Source organism: Schizosaccharomyces cryophilus, assembly GCF_000004155.1.
Source record: "Schizosaccharomyces cryophilus OY26 unplaced genomic scaffold supercont4.7, whole genome shotgun sequence".
Classification (NCBI taxonomy): domain Eukaryota; kingdom Fungi; phylum Ascomycota; class Schizosaccharomycetes; order Schizosaccharomycetales; family Schizosaccharomycetaceae; genus Schizosaccharomyces; species Schizosaccharomyces cryophilus.
Genome location: NW_013185630.1, coordinates 845,101 through 864,838, shown reverse-complemented (window position 1 = coordinate 864,838; position 19,738 = coordinate 845,101). Strand labels below are relative to the sequence as shown.

At 36.5% G+C, this 19,738-nt stretch overlaps 8 protein-coding genes across 8 annotated transcripts; 4 read left to right on the top strand and 4 right to left on the bottom strand.

The window, feature by feature from the left end:
• The first annotated feature begins 227 nt into the window (after positions 1-227).
• SPOG_03574 (ubiquitin carboxy terminal hydrolase Ubp12) lies at positions 228-3,573 on the top strand. The gene has a single exon (XM_013169989.1). The coding sequence runs from the start codon at positions 292-294 to the stop codon at positions 3,223-3,225; it is 2,934 nt and encodes a 977-aa protein (XP_013025443.1). The 5' UTR covers positions 228-291; the 3' UTR covers positions 3,226-3,573.
• A 186-nt stretch (positions 3,574-3,759) lies between these two features.
• Positions 3,760-5,449, top strand: SPOG_03573 (prephenate dehydrogenase Tyr1). The gene is made up of 2 exons (XM_013169988.1): positions 3,760-3,975; positions 4,040-5,449. The coding sequence occupies exons 1-2, from the start codon at positions 3,869-3,871 to the stop codon at positions 5,250-5,252; spliced, it is 1,320 nt and encodes a 439-aa protein (XP_013025442.1). The 5' UTR covers positions 3,760-3,868; the 3' UTR covers positions 5,253-5,449.
• Positions 5,349-7,338, bottom strand: SPOG_03572 (armadillo repeat-containing protein). The gene has a single exon (XM_013169987.1). The coding sequence runs from the start codon at positions 7,167-7,169 to the stop codon at positions 5,679-5,681; it is 1,491 nt and encodes a 496-aa protein (XP_013025441.1). The 5' UTR covers positions 7,170-7,338; the 3' UTR covers positions 5,349-5,678.
• On the top strand, positions 6,932-8,408 carry SPOG_03571 (transcription factor TFIID complex subunit Taf13). Its single transcript, XM_013169986.1, has 3 exons — positions 6,932-7,692; positions 7,829-7,926; positions 7,983-8,408. Exons 1-3 carry the CDS (start codon positions 7,629-7,631, stop codon positions 8,154-8,156), a joined length of 336 nt encoding a protein of 111 aa, XP_013025440.1. The 5' UTR covers positions 6,932-7,628; the 3' UTR covers positions 8,157-8,408.
• On the bottom strand, positions 8,351-12,405 carry SPOG_03570 (HAL protein kinase). The gene has a single exon (XM_013169985.1). It carries the CDS (start codon positions 11,264-11,266, stop codon positions 8,972-8,974), a length of 2,295 nt encoding a protein of 764 aa, XP_013025439.1. The 5' UTR covers positions 11,267-12,405; the 3' UTR covers positions 8,351-8,971.
• Positions 12,406-12,611: 206 nt separating this feature from the next.
• Positions 12,612-16,969, top strand: SPOG_03569 (nuclear export factor). Its single transcript, XM_013169984.1, has 4 exons — positions 12,612-14,216; positions 14,472-15,114; positions 15,161-15,727; positions 15,770-16,969. The coding sequence occupies exons 2-4, from the start codon at positions 14,481-14,483 to the stop codon at positions 15,931-15,933; spliced, it is 1,365 nt and encodes a 454-aa protein (XP_013025438.1). The 5' UTR covers positions 12,612-14,216; positions 14,472-14,480; the 3' UTR covers positions 15,934-16,969.
• On the bottom strand, positions 15,980-17,171 carry SPOG_03568 (thymidylate kinase Tmp1). The gene is made up of 3 exons (XM_013169983.1): positions 16,741-17,171; positions 16,493-16,689; positions 15,980-16,434 (listed from the first exon to the last, which is right to left on the bottom strand). Exons 1-3 carry the CDS (start codon positions 16,871-16,873, stop codon positions 16,132-16,134), a joined length of 633 nt encoding a protein of 210 aa, XP_013025437.1. The 5' UTR covers positions 16,874-17,171; the 3' UTR covers positions 15,980-16,131.
• SPOG_03567 (methyltransferase) lies at positions 17,157-18,435 on the bottom strand. Its single transcript, XM_013169982.1, has 4 exons — positions 18,319-18,435; positions 17,870-18,267; positions 17,707-17,820; positions 17,157-17,627 (listed from the first exon to the last, which is right to left on the bottom strand). Exons 1-4 carry the CDS (start codon positions 18,333-18,335, stop codon positions 17,374-17,376), a joined length of 783 nt encoding a protein of 260 aa, XP_013025436.1. The 5' UTR covers positions 18,336-18,435; the 3' UTR covers positions 17,157-17,373.
• Positions 18,436-19,738: the final 1,303 nt, after the last annotated feature.

Here is a 19,738-nt window from a genome sequence, read left to right as displayed (position 1 = left end):
TGTTGATACAACACATATTTTGATAATGATTAATTAAAAGGGTAGTCTTCAGTTCATATACTAACCTGGTTTAATGTAGAGTTTTCAAGTACCTTCAATTTACCCAACTTTATAAACCAATATTTGAAGAAAAGACTTAATTATTTTCACATTTCTATACTTTATTCAGTTTTGGTATTTTAGATTACATATTATGTAAAAAGCGTTAGCCCTCACGACAACCAAAAAGCTGCTCCAAACCACAACCAAGTAAGTTATTCTATTGTTCTAGATATCAAGTCAAAGTTCTTGATGGATTCTCTATCAGAAAGCTCGACTTCTTCGTATCATGGTAAAAGACCAAGATCTTTAAGTGATGATTCCCAAAATTCCTCTAACATGGATGATGGTTTTCAAAAATCTTTAACACCTGAGAAGTCAGGAGAAAATGCTCAAAATCCCCCTAGTATTTCTCAACAAAAAGAAATAATTGCAGATTTTGTAAATAATCAACCAGATTTAGAGGAAGGCCGTACAGATTTCTATATATTATCTTACAGTTGGTATGAGAAGCTATGCTCATACTTGTCTGAAGAGGGGCCATTTCCTGGAGAGTTGGACCAAGAAGATATTATGAATTTAGATGATGGTTCCTTGAAAAGCAACTTGCAAGAAGAAATTGACTTCACCATTATTTCAAAGGAACTATGGGATTTGCTCACTGAATGGTACGGTTTAAAAGGAAACGAATTCCCTAGGGAAACTGTTAATCTTGGCTCTGAAGATTATCCTCATTTGGTAGTTGAAGTTTACCCTCCTAATTTTTCGTTGACTTTGTTGAGCTTACAAAGCGATCCTTATGAAACCCATAAACCGTTAAAGATTACACTTTCTTCGAAAAGTACACTGAATGACTTATTTGAAGGAGTAAAGTACACTTTGTCTATTTCTGGTGATAACTTCCGACTTTGGAGAGTTGACACAGAACTACCACTTCAACGAACTATTGATCCATCTTCTTTTATAAAGATTAGCTCGAAAGAGATTGTAGAATCCTTGGGAAAGGAAAAAACATTAGTCGAGTCCGGGATGGATAGTAGTTGTGCATTAGTCGTTGAATGTATGTACAATGAAACATGGCCTGTCGACCGTGCCTTAAGACTTCAATTTTTGATTCGTCAGAGAGACCAAAAATCAAGTGTGTCCTTGGAAAACCGGGAAAGTAAGGTACTTGGAACGTGCGGTTTAAATAACCTAGGAAATACTTGCTATATGAATTCTGCGTTGCAATGTCTCACTCATACTCGTGAGCTTCGTGACTTTTTCCTTTCGGATGAGTGGAAGGATCAAGTCAATGAATCAAATCCTTTGGGTATGAGTGGCCAAATTGCTGCTGCGTTTGCATCCTTAGTTAAGTCTCTGTATAATCCTGATCATACTTCTTTTGCTCCCCGACAATTCAAAGCCATAATTGGTCGCTTTAATCACTCGTTCTTAGGGTATGGCCAACAGGATTCCCAAGAATTCTTAGCTTTTCTGTTGGATGGTTTACATGAAGATTTGAATCGTATTTATCAAAAGCCATATACCTCCAAGCCTGATTTATATGAGCTGGATGAAGAAAAGATTCGAAGTACTGCAGATGAATGTTGGAGATTGCATAAACTTAGGAATGATTCTATTATTGTTGACCTGTTTCAAGGGATGTACAGAAGCACCCTGGTTTGTCCTGAATGCAAGACTGTTTCCATTACTTTTGACCCATTCATGGATTTGACTCTTCCCTTACCCTTACAACAGTTTTGGTCTCATCCTGTTGTTTTTATTCCCTCTGATGTTACTCGCCGTCCGATTACTGTTGACGTTATTCTCGAAAACAAATCTGCTACAATCGGAGATCTCGTGCAGTTTGTCGCTTCCAAAGTTGGTTGTGATAATTATAAGAGAATACTTGTAACCGAAACTTATAGAGGAAGGTTTTATCGATTCCTTACCTCTCTCACTAAATCTCTTTTAATGGAAATTTCAGAAGAGGACGAAATTTATCTCTACGAGTTGGAGAAGCCTTTGGATGAAGCATCAGATGAAATAATAGTGCCGGTTTATCACACGATAAATCCTTCGCCTAAATCATCAAACAGCTATCTCGATAATCGTGAATTTGGTTATCCATTCATCCTCCAATTGAAAGATGCAGAGATTAATAACGCGTCTGAGATTGAGAAAAAACTTAAAACAAAATATAGTCAATTTACGACTCTTGATTCCTTGAAGGATGCCGAATGTTTAGAGTCTCTGAATTCCAATTTGAATGAAGGTAAGGACCTTAAGTCTAATGAATCCTCCAAGGATAACGAAAGAAAGACACCTTTGTTTAATACTAAGGTATTCCATGATCGTTATGAACGGATACCAACCGGTTGGAATATGCATCCTACAAATCTTCCTCTGCTTACAGACCGAGATGTGGAATCTTTACAAGCGACTGTAGAGCCATCGATTAATATTGATCCATTCGATGGTGATGAAGGTGAAAACCAAGCCAACGAGGCCGCTCCTGGTTCGTATCCTGACCCTCCAAAGATTGAGAAAACTACTCAGAAGAATACCAATCTTCTTGTCCAAGGAGACCTTTTGGTTTGTGAGTGGCCGGAAGCTTCTCAGCACCATGTGTTTAACGAGTCACCTAGTTCTCCTGATATGGGTCGTTCATTATGGTTAGACATGGAAAGAATTATGTCTGAGACAAAGGAAGAGGACAATCGTTCGCATACGATAACCCTTGACGATTGTCTAAATGAATTTGAGAAAACTGAACAGCTAGGCGAAGAGGATCCTTGGTATTGTCCCAAGTGTAAAGATTTCCGTAGAGCATCCAAAGAAATGAGAATATGGAAATCTCCTGAAATCCTAATCTTTCACTTAAAGCGCTTTAGTAGTGAGAGACGATTCCGTGATAAGATTGATGAATTGATTGAATTTCCTATTGACAACCTTGACTTGTCTAATCATACGGAATCACAAAAATTCGTAGATGCAGATGAAAATGGAAAGTGTGTTTATGAACTATGCGCTGTTGATAATCATTATGGTGGCCTAGGCGGTGGGCATTACACATCTTTCGCTCGTAACCCAGATGACAATCAGTTTTACTGTTATGATGACTCGAGAGTTTCACCTGTGAAGCCTGAGGAAACTATAACGTCTGCTGCCTATTTATTATTTTATCGAAGAAAATCGACATAACTTATAATTCAAAAATACTTATACCGTTGATTCAAACGTTCTTTTTCTTTATATTATTTCTACAGGCTAAAAAGTGTTTACTTGTTTGGGTGGATTTATCAACGTCGGTTTTCTAATCTTGTTTAAAAAGGTAATAAAAAAGTAAAATTACATTTATTATAGCTCTTTTGTTGTTTATATATTTCAATTATACAGCAATCCAGTACACAGAATGTAGCAAAGTCTCTGGATATTATTGATGTATTGAAAGGTTTGAATCAATTTCCAGATCAAGTTTATATAGATGAATTGAGACAATTTATAGGCATTATTGCAAGTTTCAAGAACACTAAATACGTGATAATTATCACATACTTTCAATAAGCTTGATCAATGCCACATTTGCTAACGAACAAAAGTAGGAAAATAGCAATCAAGTTCTTTTATTTTGTTTATAACTTTATTCCTTCTTTTCTTATAGTTTTGTATGACATTAGCTTAAATTAGTAACAATTATTATAGCTTGCGTTTCATTGAGTTGGCATTAGAAACATCAACACAACATATTTTCCAGCTTAGGGTGAAGGCCCAAAGTTGACACGAATTTAGAGAAATTTGAGAATCGTTTATAAAAGGATTAATAATTAATTTAAATATTGGCACAATGGATATTTGCTTTGACGAAATAAAAAAGGAATTCCAGATTGGAATTATAGGATTTGGGGATATGGGTCGCCTTTACGCAGAACGATTCAGTCAAGCTGGATGGATGTAAGTAAAAAAAAAAGAAACGTTATGTTAAAAATTGATTCTACGTAATACTCATGTTTCATAGTGTTAATGTGTGTGATCGGAAGGAAAATTTCGAAGCAGTAAAGGAGAAATGCGATGGAACCACAATAAATGCCCTGCAAGATGGGTTTCAGGTTTCAAGGAAGAGTGATTATATTCTATATAGCGTCGAGTCTGAGTATCTTGATCGCATCGTTGGTATGTACGGACCAGCAACGAAGGTGGGTGCCATTGTCGGAGGACAATCGTCCTGCAAATCTCCTGAAATTCGAGCTTTTGAAAAGTACCTTCCGAAAGATGTCGAAATTATTTCCTGTCATTCAATGCACGGCCCAAGGGTAAATCCTCAATCTCAGCCATTAGTGATTATTCGCCATCGTGCAAAGGATAAAAGCTTCATGATCGTAAGAGAAATTCTTTCTTGTCTTCAATCTTCAGTTGTTTTTTTATCAGCCGAAGAGCACGATCGGATCACTGCAGATACTCAGGCTGTAACTCATGCTGCATTTCTCGCAATGGGTATGGCATGGCGTGCGAACAATCAATATCCCTGGGAAATAAATCGCTGGTGCGGAGGTATTGAAAATATAAAAATGAACTTATCTATGCGAATTTATTCTAGTAAATGGCATGTTTATGCGGGTCTTGCTATTTTTAACCCTGATGCTAGGAAACAAATTAAGCAATACGCGACTTCAGTCACTGATCTTTTCAAGCTTGCTATAAGTGGAAAGGCACAAGAATTTGAAAGTAGAGTACGTACAGCTGGAAAATTTGTATTTGGCGAACAATTTACTGCCTCCTCGAGTGGATTATTGTTGAGTGATGAGCTTCTGGATCAATACAGTATATCTAATGTTCCTAATGACAAGTCCGTCGGTAATAGTCACCTAAGCATTTTAGCAATTGTTGATTCTTGGTGGAAATTAGGAATTCACCCTCAAAAGCATATGATATGCTCAACTCCATTGTTTCGACTTTGGGTTGGCGTATCAGAATATGTTTTCTGCAATCCCGACCTTTTGACCAGCTGCATCTACACAGCTACTAAGCACAATGAATTCTGTCCTGATGATTTGGAGTTTGTAATTTCCGCAAGATCATGGTCTGAACATGTTGAGCAAGGTGACTTTGAAAATTACAAAAAACAATTTATAAAAATTCAAGATTATTTCCGACCTAGATTTGAGGAGGCAACAAAAGTGGGCAACGCCATGATAAAAAAGCTTCTTGAAAACCTCAAAAAAACGGCATAAGCTGATTTACATAATATTATAAGTCTTCAATGTTGGTTGTTTTATAGGTATAAGGAAAAAAAAAAAAAAAAAAAAAAAAAAAAAAAAAAGAATGCTCTTAAACTAGCTCTGAAAAGGTTGGACAGTGAAACACATACAAATCGACAGACTTTATTCATTCCGCTATGGAAACATTAAGTATTAGGAAGTAAACGATGATGAATATAATTTGTAATTATCAAAAAAATAAATATAATAAAGGAAAAGCGATGATGAACAATCACTTCAACTTTTTATAAACCAAAAATGGGAAAGGATTTTTGACATAATAAGTAAATAATGCAGAAGAAAACAATGGAAATCCAAAGAGGCAAATAAAACCTTTTTTTATATAAGACTTAGTTTTAGTTTAAATAAAAAACGGAGACAGTATAGAAAATTGTAAATTTACTCGGTCTTTTTGGAGTCTTTATCCATCAGGACGAGCAAAGCCAAAACATTCTGCTTCAACTCATGGGCATATTTTGGATCCTTAGAATATGATTGTAATATCCCATAAGCCGAAGACAAACGAATTGTTTCACACAAACCGGCAAACCCGTGTTTAATCATTAAAATCGCAACAAATACAGCTTCTCCAGTAACTATGGGATAATTGTTAACCATAGTGATGGTAGTCAGAACGCTGTCTTGGAAAACAGAGATATTATCGTGCAAAAATTTGGAAATTTTTGGGCATGAATTCGGCAATATTAAAGCGTGTTTAATAAAAGCCAACATAGCCCTGTTGCTTTCAAGGGCAAGATTTGTATCAGGGCTTTTCGTGCATTCGCGTAATTTTTCAAAGCGCTCAGGCTCACTTACTAATTTACAAAGAATGTAAGGCATAGAAAGACGAATCATAGAAACAGAAAGATAATGCAATTGGGAATAGCTGCTACGCAACATCTTATCTTGAAGAAGCAAAGAAGTAGCAGCAAAATGGGCCCGGGAGGATAGAGGAATCATAAAATGTCGTAAAGCGGCGGAACAAGCATAAATTTTACCAACATTATCATCAATCTTTTTCTCTTTGAGAATGCAAGCAACAAGAATTTCAGAAAAATTCTCGCGAAATAAGGCCTTTGAGATATGATCGTTTCTGGCAAGATTTCCAACGAAAAGTGCGGCCATCGTTATGCGAGGGGAATCATTAGAGAGTAAATAGGTTTTAAGAAGTTCTAGAAAAGAGGCGTTTTTATGAAGATCAGTAGAAAAGACACCATCGTGTTCAGCGATACGGGGAAACAAATTTAAAATAGGAATTTTTTGAGGAAAATCACGTTGCATTAAAACTAACTCCATTGAGTCAATTAGAATGGCAGGATTCTTTGCAAACGACACACAAATGCTTGGATTGTCAAACGCTTTCGTAAAGATAGAGTATGAATCGATTTCTTCTCGGATCATAGAAGGGAGAACCTGTAACCCGGTGAAAACCAAAGCAGCATCTTTGGAAAAAGGATATAACAACTCACAGATGACAGAAAGCATGTTAATGAAAGGAGTACGTAGCTTAGGCTGCCAATCAATCCAGTATGTAATCGCAAGATGCAGAATTTCGGTTTCAGCAACCCTTGCTCTATATTCTTTTGAATCTAAGATACAGTTATGAATTACAGCAAAAGCAAGAGCAGAATTTTCATCTGCTTTTGCACAATACGTCTTCAACACGTCAAGACCCCCATCACTAAAAAATGTAGCACGATTGTCATCTTCCTCGCTACAAGAGTTTGCCAAAAATCTCAGACATTGCTTGTAAATACCTTCATGTAGCGAAATGTCTCTTAACTTATTCAATGCCTTTGGAATATACTTTCGAAATTGAGGGCGTTCATTGGGATTCTTTGATTGATCTGCTAACGTTTGAAAGAACTGTGCATCATCACCAGTCGTCATTCTTTTAGTAAGGTAGTTCTCAAACTCTAATTACTCTAATTTCAATTTTCTGACTGGACTTTCCAAAACAGCTAAGCGATTCCTTTCTGTTCTTTATTGTTAAAATAAATAAAAAATTCCCTTCAAATATCCTTTCTGGTCAAGCCAGACCCTCACGTCTACACCTTTTATGTTGGTTGATGATGGAAACGAATCGACAACTGATGGAAGGGTTAAGCATTCCCTCCTTCTGGCGCATTAAATTGCTTTACATAATTTAGTGTCGCTTTGAAATTTATTTACTACAAATTATACTTATATTTTATAATAGAGGTGAAAATTATGAGAGTTTAGACATATATAATATATATATACAGTACAGAATATCCACAAATGCAAGTTCGTCTGAATCCTAATTGTTCACTCTAAGTAGGACGAAAAAAAAAGACCTGAATAGAACTCTCAATTATATATTTAAAAATGAGTATGGAATCTCGTCGTGGACGCCCTCCTACTCGGAGACAGCATCTATTCACAAAAGACTGTAAGTAAAAATTGTTCATGTATCTATCTACATGCAAAGTGTATGCTTAAAGCCGCATTGGTTATCCTCACAGCTCACGGCTTTCTGGTGCGATATTATGTACTCTAGGTGACAAAAACTTCTAACTCATAAGCAGTAAAATCTCTTATGTATGCTTTTGGAGATGATATAAATCCTGCTGCCGACAGTGTAAATGTCTTGGAAGAAATTGTCGTTGATTATATAAATGAAATGGTAAGTTACTCAACAATGGCGTCTGTATTCTATTCAAAGTGCTAAGATATGTACAGTGTCTTGAAGCGGCTCGCATAGCTGGCAATCGCAACAAAGTAAAAGTGGATGACTTTAAATTTGCTCTTCGAAACGATCCTAAAAAGCTTGGCCGTGTTGAAGAATTACTGGTTCTTCAGAAGATGATTGCAGATACGAGAAATGTTATGAAGTACAACAAAGACCATTTTTAAATCTCAACATTTTTACCTGATACTACGCAGAGTTGGCATGTCATACTTTTTTCTAGATACTTCCTTGTCTGATTTTCCTTTTGTTTCGCTTAAGTTTTCTGTATAATATGTTCAACTCTTACAAAACGTTTCAATTCAGCCAAGTGCTCCGAATATGTTCCTCTTTTTGTATATATAGTTTAAATTAATATTTATGGACTAAATGAATACTTTTATATTAGAATATAAAGAAGAAATATAGTTGGTGATGAGAAATTTATAAAATCATATATAATGTAACAAGTCAACCTGGTTTTTGTAAAAAGGAAATCAATAATTCATTTCGAACCCCATGATCACATATACAATATAATCGTAACATTAATTTAAACAGTCAAGAAACGTTTTCATTATTTTATTGTAGCTAGTTATGGACGAGCTGCTATTCTTCCTGATAGGGATAAGAAGGCAGACTGTTATTACTAGGCTCCAATTGAGTTCGTGGAACCAGCTATACTAAAAGCCTCTCATTTGCAAACGATATTTTCAATAAATTGCTCAGTATGTTTCCTCAATCAATGAAAATATTGACCAAAGTCTACCTATAAAGGTAAACAGTATTCTCTTGTGCAAAATCACAATGGCTTCAAAAAACGATTAGAAAACAAATATAGACTTCTTGATCCATGAAAGGCCCGCAAGTGATTTTTTTCCTTCTTTTATAGAATACGTGCTAATTCAACAAGAAAAAGCATGTCAAATTTTTCAAGACAAAAAAAGTATGAGCATGAAGATCTCATAAACTCTAATATTTACAGTTTTATGTATAACGGTATTTAATAGTGATTATGACAGGAAGAGGTTTGGCACATCGGAGGATCGTTCCATTTTAAACATTGTTCAGGCTCATGCGTGGTTACCTCGTGTTCATCACAACAGCAGCATTCAATTTTTTGTACGTAGTCCATACTTAGAGCCTCCAAAGCCAACATTCTTTGTTCAGGAACAGGATTAGCTAAACAAAAGAAAAGACGCTGCATAGGGTCCGGCAAATCGCAAACAGATTTTAAGTATGGTAAAGTCTTGGAAACCCTAATATTTTGAACATCACATATAAGATTATACTCGCGCCAAGCCTTTAGATACTTATTGTAAAGCTGATCGGTCGTAACGGCTTTTCGGAAAGGATATGTGCGGAAGTATATGTTATGTAATATAATGGCGCACGACCACATATCTGCATAGAATGCATTGTAAGATCCAGGAGTTAAAATTTCAGGTGCCATGAACGGATCACTTCCAAATACGCCGTTACTTTGGGACAATGCAGAAGGAAGCTTTTCTGTGTTGCCAGGATCACATAACACATCACAAGCTCCAAAATCAGTAATTCGAAGGGCACCTTTACTTGTAATTAAAATATTTTCAGGCTTTAAATCTCGATGCGCTATTCCTTGAGAATGGATGTAAGCGACTCCTCGTAAAATTTGCTTAATCATACATTCAAAATCTTTTCGGTTCAGACGGTCATGACGATCGCTAATTAAGCTTAGCAAATCACCTCTGGGACAAAAATCCATCAAAATACACCATGTGTCACTATAAAGAGGAAATATATGAGAATCTAGGCAAAGATCATAGGCTTTCACAACATTAGGATGTTCCATTCTACATTGCACAAGCCATTCAGAAGTTAATTTTGCAATATAAGAGCTTTCCGATTCATCATCAGCCTTTCGACGATATGCTTTAATTGCAAATTTTAATTTCTTTTCATTATCTTTCGGGTTTTTCAAGGTTACGCAACGGATAACTGCAGTAGCACCACTTCCGATATTTTTGTTTTCATCAAGTAAAACATACTTTGAGCTTAGACGAGGAACGACGCGCTTGGCATAAGGTGGCACATAGTTTGATCGTAACTTCCTAGGTACGTGTTCAATGCTTTCAGGTTTTACGAGCTTATAATTTGACCCCTGACTTGTTTGTCCCATGCCAGTACCTTGATTATCAGAATCTGCAGGAGCAGACCCTGACTTGTAACCGGGACTAAAGGGATTGGCAGGATTAATACATTCAAAACCTGTCCCTTGTGGTGTCATGTTAAGGCTACCGCTAACAGCATAAGTAAAACAGTCGAACTCGGGAGAATGAGGCCAAGATTCATAAGAAGTATTATCGTAAGGGTTTCTCTGTCGGGGCATGAGTGATTTCCCAGGACCTGGGCGATGACCGTTGGAAGTAACGGAGGATTGAGAGGGGCTCTTAGAATTAGAACGAGGAGTGCCGACAGGGGAGGCATTGGAGGTAGGGGAAGCATGCAGAGGAGTGTCAAAAAAACCACCAGCACGAGAGGTAGATGGCCTGGTTCTCCCATTTCCACGGATATCTACAGGTTTCGAAGGTGTGGGAAACTCGGAGGAATGAGAAATCCTGTTTGTATCTTCTGCGGAGCCAAGTGGAGATCTAGACGGTTTCGTGTGAATGGCCGAGCTGGCACGTTTGGGTACCTCTTGACCAGTCGAAGGAGTGTTGTTTCTGTTTTTTGTGTTTGTTTGCACATAATGATGAGAGCTACTTTTCTGAATACCTTGGGAAGGTTGGGGCGTCTTCTGATCAGGAGAAGAAGGATGAGAGGAAGGGTGTTTATGAAGAATATGCTGGTTAATGAAGGAGCCAATACCTTTCGAAGGGCTTTGCGATGATTTTCTCCTAGAAGGATGAATAGCCTTTTCAAATAAAGACTTCATTCCAGTTTGGTGTTGCGAGCTTCCAGAAGGGTTAGCATGCACAGGGACCGGTCCGACAGGATTCTGTGTTTGCTGATGTGTATCTAAGGGTTGGTTGGGAGGAGATTCACGAGGAGTTTGTGGAACATGAGCCGTAGAGTCGGTCGTATGGTTGTAGCGAGTTTCTTGAGGAGTTTGCTTATCAACCGAGCTTGATCCCATTTGACCAGAGTTTTTCCGACTTAAAATGTTTTTTTTTATTTTTGAGAATCCTTTTCGCAAAGGCGTAGGTACAGGGGTGCTAGATTGATTTCGACTGTTCAAAATGGATTCAGCATCGGTAGGTTCAGGAACGCTTCCCTGGCTACCCAAGCCACCAGACAAAGGTTTATCTCCAGACATTGATAACTAATAATAGAAATAAAAAAAGACAGCAAGTATTAAGCAAGAATATCCAAAGGAAAAGACTTGATAGAAAGTAGATTAACGCACGGGTTGAGCAGGAAGAGCTAGAAAAAAGGATGCAATCTGGGAAATGCTATAACCGTTCTATTATGAAATGGGGGTTAAAATTTCTAAATGAAAAAAAAAAACAAAAGGACAAGCTAAAATCAACAAGAGGCTGCCGCTCAAAAAGAAATAGAAAACAGAGATGCTTTGGACTGCGGGAAGAGTAAGTAATTAACAGGAAAAAAATAAAACAAACAAATTGAAAACACAAAACAGACAAGGACAAGAGACGTTTGTAGAGATTTATTCAAGAGAAGACAACAAAAATAAGGAGAAAAGAACAAGAGGAAAATAGAAACCGAAATCTGACTTTGGAAAAAAGTAGACTGGAAGATAGAGTAAATAAGAACTTTTGGAGGTTTCGCTGCTAGATAAGCAACATCCAATGTACTAATTCCTGAAAGCTTGAGTAAAGTTTCCAAATAAAAAACAGATGATTGTGTTATTCATGCACCAAAGATGAATAAAAAGATGCCGCAAATATACAATATATGTATATGCGTGTTGATATATATATATACTTTTACAATAGATTGCTTAAGTCCTTGAAAAACAAGCGACAGAAAAGCAACACGAAAAAGCACGAGGAAAGCCTAATCAGCAAAAAGGTAGAAGCGATGAAGAAACGGGAGTGAAAAAGAAAATCGTAAAAGAAGAGCAAATTCAGCGTTTCAATTTGCCAGAAGTCCAACAAATACGGCAAACCTTCAAAGATCTCAGCAATTTATGGCTCAATAATCAACAATAAGGAAGGAAAACACTGACGACAAATGTGTTGGTAGTTTTAAAGTGCATTCTTATGCAAACACCAGATAATTAGGGTTGACGTCTTCTTGGTGGAAGCAACCAACTAGGAAAGAGTAGCGTTAAGTAAGGTACGGTAAGGAAAAGGAAGGTAGAAAACAGGCAATAAAGAGGAAATGAAGGACAGACAGAAAGAGAATACAGAAATAAAGTTGAAAAACGGAAGTTAAAAAACAGAAAATCGAACCGCGAAATAAATATGCGAACGAAACAATGACGTTATGATATAAACAAAAGCAAAAAGGTCATTGCTGGAGGTAAATTCATTAAGCTTGCCAATTGAATAGTGAAAAATAAATTTGAAAGAGATCCACGAAGTATATAGGAAAAGCGGTTTGTAACAAGGGGTGGCTGAAAAAGTAAGATGTGCAAATTGACGTAGAGTGATGAGAGTGAGATTTCTGGGAAAAACGTAAGAAAAGCGAGTGGAGAGCAACAAGAGAGGAAAAGGAAACAAATAGAGAAGGAAAGGAGGTGAAAGCGAGGAAGCAGACTATTGCACTGTAAAAAATTCGCAGGAAGTAAGGGTTATAGAGTGATTATTTTTGGAGGAGAAAGAGAAAAGAAGGAGAACGAAAAAGAACGGTAGTTGGTGGATTGAGCTCTTTTTTTGTTCCTGGAGAGAAAACGACTAGGAGTTAACTAAGAGATAATCTGATAGCGATGAGCAATCCCCAAAACAAACACCCACAATCTGATGATAGGTAAATTCAGGATGAAAGAGTAGACAAAACCAATGATTCTTTTGTTAGTTGATTCATGACTGGAATCGCTTCTCGTTTGTTTCAATGAATTGTTTGTTTACTGGGTAGAAACCATCCTGTTCTGCTACAAGAGTATGTGACAGAGATGGCATCGTATTACTCCAGTATTGTAGGTAACCTCTTTCTAAGGAAAAATCCATTTGGCTTATATATTTGTTTGCTTGTTCATCGGGTAGTACAGTTCAATGAAAAAGGGAAAGAAAAAAAAGAGACAGAGCGAACTACACACAAGCGAAAAGGAATCGACGAATTCTTAACTAAAACAAAAATTATGGTAATTTCTTGAGATTGGGATTGGAAGTGCTGGTTCGTATTGGTTGCATGCTTTTTCGCATACCTGAACCGTTTTAGTCTGAAGAAACATTTGGAAGCACCTTTTTATTTCCATTTTACAATTGGTAATTGGTGACAAATGTTATAACTATCCTTATCGTTGTCATATCCACGTTTTCTACCAAATCGAGGGTTTGTTTACGATCCCGAAAGTATGTATCTTTCGACTCGAATTTCTGTTTTCAAACATTACTTGTAGTAATTTGAAAGAAAAACTAAGGAGAAAGAGAAAAAAAGCGATCCAAGAACGAGAGCCGCATGTTGATTATTTAGACAAAAACTTTGATGGCATCAGCTAAACACTCAGGCAAACACGTCTTACTCATTTGGTCTTTTTCGTATTAGATGCGATTCATCCTTCAGTTTTTATTTTCTGAAGGCTTTTTGTTCATCGTTCGGCGAATCCTTGCTGAAGAATTGCCGTGCATACGTATAAACAATGAAAATTTGCTTTCTAGCCCGGGTTTTTCATGCTTTAAGTTCTTTCTATTAAGTTTATCTTCTTAGCCCTTTCGAATGATCTTACAATTCATTCTGCCTAATGATAATACGACACCAAGGAACCTACCACCGAGTTCTCCCATACTTTTTTCAAACATTTTTCTTTTCTTTTCCATTTTCATTTATTTTTATTTTTATTTCCTTCTATAGACCGTATGAGCAGTAGGAAAAAAAAAAGCCACCTACATCAGCTGAATCCATACCACCTGTTCCCAAGCTCTATTCTCTATAGAACTTGAAACCATCTCAATTGTTTCGTATTTTTCATCGGTAATTATTTATAATCTCATTTTAACTTTTCTTTTTGGATTTACTCGCTTTCCTAGACTTCTTCTATTATTTGACGCAGTTCATACTTGGCTGTCTCATACAATAAGTGGTGTCTTCTCATCTATCATAATTGTATGTTATCTAGAAAATTTTTTTTTAGAAATAATTAGGTACGTTTTTGAATTTTGATGGCCTGAAAACAAGCGATAGTAAAAGAGCATGTTCATTGGATTTCTTGCGAGACGCAAAAGTCTTCTAAACATATAAGAAGCTTTTCATTTATTTCCTTCTCTTTTTCGCGTCATCTGTCCATAGGTCCGTTTCCTGCCGGTTCAGTATTCAAATTTTGGTTTTCCAAGGGGGATACTGTGTGCTCTGTTGCGAAATCTCTTTCAAGATTTATCTCTAACATCATTTAATCCTAGGAACTGTATATGATTTCTACGAAAAAAGCAAAATCGCGACCTAAACCACCCATGGACCGATCGGATTCTGTTAAACGTCGGGCTGCAAGATCAGCTCGTTTTTCTTCGGGGACTGATTTGAAATTCCAAGCTTTGCAAAAAAAAAGGATTAAAGAACAAGAAGTATTTGAAGCTCGACAATCCAAGCATTGGAAAGAAAGCACTATTTTGGTCGGCACTTGTACTCAAATGTGTCCAGAATTTGAAGTTGCCGAAAGAACGATTCAAAAGTCCATCCATCCATATGAAAGACATCCAGAAACACAACAGCCTAATCCCAATTTTACTGTCAAAGCATACCATCGACCTGCTGCTGGAAAAGGTCCCATTTTACCTTCCGACGTTCGACCTCCAGCCATTTTGAAAAAAACAACTGAATACCTTTTTCGAGAAATATTGGGAAAACATCATCTCCCTGAGGCTCACGCGTTTGTGCGTGATCGGACTCGCGCTGTACGTCAGGATTTTTCTGTTCAATCTTCCTTTACCGACGAATCAATACATTGTCATGAACTTATTGCTCGATTTCACATCGTTTCGTTGCATGAACTGAAGGATCAACCGGCATTTAGTTGTCAACAAGAAATTGAGCAATTATCAAAAGGTATGAAACTATACCCTTTTCTTTACTTAACTAAACAATTCACTAGTTCTCTATACCCTTGGGCAGTTGTATGATTACAATTGGTTAAAAAACCGAGTTAGTCTGCATGAACCCGAGTTTCGCGCGTATATGGTTTTGCTAAGCTTAGGTGATCCAGCAATATCTATGGAGACGTTAACGTGGTCTGCAGAGATTTTAGAAAAGCCAATTGTCCGAACGGCGTTGACCCTTCATTCTTATGCACAAAGAAATAATCATACTGAGCAAAAATCAAAAAATATTGATTTGTCTTTGATATCTTCTATTAACACTGAAGGTGCTCCGAATTTCTATACAAGGTTTTTCAAAGTTACTAAAAGTTTTAAAACTACCTTTTTGATGGCTTGCATAATAGATTTGTTTCTTCCTTCTATACGTACCGGTGCGTTGAAGGCAATGAAAAAGTCATATCTTTCAGCTCATGCTAATATTCCTTTTACTGACCTCTCGCGAATTCTTTCTGTTCCTTATGATGAGGATCTCATAAAAATTTGTAAGAGTCATGGTCTTCAAATTGCGTTTAAGGGCGAGCAACCGGTGTCGGTGGCTTTGAATAAAAGAATATTAATACATGGTAAGTTGTGTCCTATTATGCTTTGGTTAACCCGCTGAATAGATCCTTTACCAATGGACAATCAATTCTCATATATCGCTAATACCAAACACCCTCGCATACCAATTTCAAATATCATATGCGTTGCAACTGATAATGTAAAGCTACAGAGGCGTCATTCAAAGAAATACAAAAGAAGTGCTCTTTTAAACACGGGTCCAAGTTAGGAAGTTTTCATATTCAGGTCTCCTTGTTTGTTGTTTACGGTTTTAATCTGGGATATTTAAATTATTATTGAATTTAAACCACGCTTTAAGAACACATCAATTTAATGGGCATTGTAAGGCCTAGCAAACCAATAAAAAGTCCTTTCTATGAAGATGAAGATGAAAATCCAAGTAATAATCAAAGGTAAGACAACATTATTAAAGAGTGTCTAATGCTTTTGACGTATCTATTTTATCTACTAAATTCATAATTTGAGAATGAACTGCCTCCACGCTAGTAGAAGCATCCAAGGTGATAAAAGCCATGCCTTCTTCCATATATTCGCGTTCAATTCGTTCAAAGTTTTTCTCAACCTTTTTCTGTATTTCTACTTTTTCGTAACGCTCCTCTCCATACTGCCCGCGTTTTGCAGCAATCTCAGGACGAACATGCAAAAAAATAACTAGATCTGGACGTGGTAAACCACGATCAGGGCTCTTGCACCATTCCCAATTGAGTCCCTAAGAGAGTTAGTACAATGTTTTCCATAGGGCGTACAATTTTGGTAGGGCAACATACTTTGGCTGCAGAGAAAGCAATTCCAGAAAAGGCATACCGATCTAAAATGCACGTTGTTCCTGATTGAATTTTTGATTGGATATCTTCAATAACTTCCCATCTGTTTGCGGAGAAAAGTAAGTGAATGACTTGATCGCTAAGCTGACTAGTTTCTTTCAAATATGAGTCAATTTTCTTGCCAATAGCAGTAGTTCGATCTAAATATTAGCAAAAACTTCCATGTAAAATTCAACTTTAGAGAAATATACCTGGAAATTTATAGAGCTGGACCCTTTTGCCTTTTGCTTGCAAATCTTCCAGTAATAATTGGCACTGAGTAGATTTTCCTGAGCGATCTAACCCTTCAATAACAATTAAAGAGCCTCTATTTTGAATACTCATCACCAAAAGTTTAAGTTTGTAATGTTAGTTATTTTGAGACAGTCAGACCCGTAAGGACTATATAATAAAAAAAATAAAAAGAACTTGAAAAAGAACGTATAGGAATAATAATACAAAGGGTCGTAGTAACCTAGATTTTAGATGAGTTTAAATAGTAGATCGTAAAAGGTCACATGGTAATAAATAAATCAGAGGATCTGGGATTTGACACTTAAAGGTACGGGTGCTTATAGAATACCAAAAGTTAAATATAACGATTTGATTATATCATGGATATGAAGCATATACTTTGCAGAAGAGGTTTATTCATGATAAATCGTTCTAGGATACTGATCTTTATGACACCCAAATCTCCACATAATTGGGATTATCTTCTATCTTTAAAAGTCATATATTCCATAAAAAAAACGTACTACTAGTTTGTTACGACAATTGTCAATTCAGATGCTCAAACATTCGATTTCACAGGTAGGTCAAAATGAAGCAAGACTATAATTCAATTAATTCTTCACTGCCACGAAGCGTAAACGACGATATAGTAAGTACCAATCTCCAGTTTCTGTGCAATTCGCCCATCGCAAGGCTTGATAAACGCGCTCTCGAAGAGTTTCCTTTAAGTCAGGAAATGCATCGTAAAAGGTATGCGCAAATGTGTCCAGCCATTGGCGAACGTCGCGATCTAAATAAGTTGGACGACTGACGTTTTCCATGAAGGTGATTTCAAACCCAGCTTCTTTCAGCATTTTCGTATATGCTATTTCATAGTTAGTATTGAAAGACCCAGAAATTAATATGAACGAAAAGTCATAGAAGAGTAAAAGTTATATCATTACCTTGCTCAGTGCCAAAATACCAAGGGTTTGCTTCATCGATCTGTTCTTTAGGGATGCCGTGGTCCAATAGTACAGTATAGATACTAGTAATTACTTCTGAAACATTTCCAAATACTAAAAACACTCTAATTAGTATGTGGAGTCGTGATCGAAAATCACTCACCTCCGCATTCTGCAACAAAGCGGCCACCTGGACGAAGAACACGAGCTATTCCCTGAAACACAGTACCTCTTTGGTTGGGATTCCGCAAAATCCAATGTAGAGCGGCGTTACTAAAGACGGCGTCAAACCCTTCCGATGGAAATTCAATTGCGCCTGCAAGATTTTCTCCAGGAATCACATATGCTTCTAATCCTTTTTCCTTTGCGGATTGAATCATTGATGAACTGGAATCAATCCCAATGATGTGTTTACACTGTGATGCCAAATCTCGAGTTAAGACTCCATCACCGCATCCCAAGTCAAGGACAACATCCGATGCAGTTAAAGCTAGCTTTTGGACGATCTCCTTAGTGAGTTTAGGAACAAAAGCAGCGTTTTTTTGGTACGCTTCAGCTGACCTAAAAACCATTGTTAGAAACTCTTGCGCCATTTAATTGCTCTGTTTTTACCAAAAGTCTCTTCCCATTGTAGGCCTATACTTGAGGTGAATGTAAGTTACGTTGAGAATATGTGCGTAATGTTTTATTCGAGTTCCTTTATGGTTATCAAAACCGAGTATAAGCATTTAAGATCATGAACGATAAAGAAGTGCAATAAGAATCCTTAAGAAAGGCAAGTCATTAGCTGTTAGTATTTGAAAAGCAAAAGTAAAAAATGGAAGAGTTGAAAAGAGAGAAACATGCTAATAAATAAAACAAACTTAAAACTTTATAAATATTGGTATTCTCTAAGATGGAGACCTGGACTTGTGCTTGCAATTATTGAACCGGGCAAATTGTTGATTGGTGACCCATTTCTCAGTAAATACTGCTTTTCAATGCTAAGGCACCAAAAAAATATCCTTTTATATTCACATAGTGTATAACCATCTATAGTTCACCAATGGCGCTCACGCTTCTGCAAAAGAGGAATAAACAAACCGAACAACTAAGTTATGTTTACATATCTGTTACTCAAAAAGTAACGGTAAATAAACTCATCTGGTACTAGCATAAGTCGGTTTTAACTGCAGTGCTTTTTGAATTATGAAATTACTTTCTTTTTAAGTCAATTCTCTTATGGAGCTATTTGTTATCGAACTTCTGCTCTATAACCCAAAATATTACTTGTATTGGCGAGTTTTAAAGATATAGCATTGCTATCGACAAGTAAGCAAAGCACTATTCCAAATTAAATGCATTCTGTAGTAAACTTTGAGATATTAAAGTACTAAAACATTTTTTAGTTTTTACCATTCGATTGCCATGTCCACAATCATTGAGAGGATAACGTTGTATATATTAAAACAAAGTTTCACCAGCGAGATGTTGATAACGAGAGATGCATTCCTTTCTTCCTTATTTCAGTGAGCTATCACAGAGTTATGATCCAATTTAAACAAAAAAATCCACTAGCCAAACATTCTATGGATTCAAGCATATCTATGCTGGAGTGTAGTGCAAGCCCCAACAAAAACAAGTCATTAAAGAAAGAATAAATAGATATGTGATCGTTAGAATCCAAGAAATCTTGTTATTATGAGCTAGTAAACAATAGAACAATTAATGGTTTCCAAACGACTTTGTCCTGTGAATGTATTTCAGCATCCTACTAACAATTGAAGACATTTCTCGAAATATATTATTGATCGTAATTTCATTACAATACAAGCAACATTCATTGAACTGCTTGCTTCTATTCATTATCACAGTGCGTTGTAACCTTAAGCGTATCTTGACATATCATAACAACATTCATATCGTCTAGTTCATCGTTTAATGGAAAGACCATTTGAAAACAAACTTGCATATGTGCAGCGCAGCGGTTTATCAAAATTCCGTTTAAAAATAATCCCAGTTTCATAAATATCTCGTTTCTACAGCAAAAATT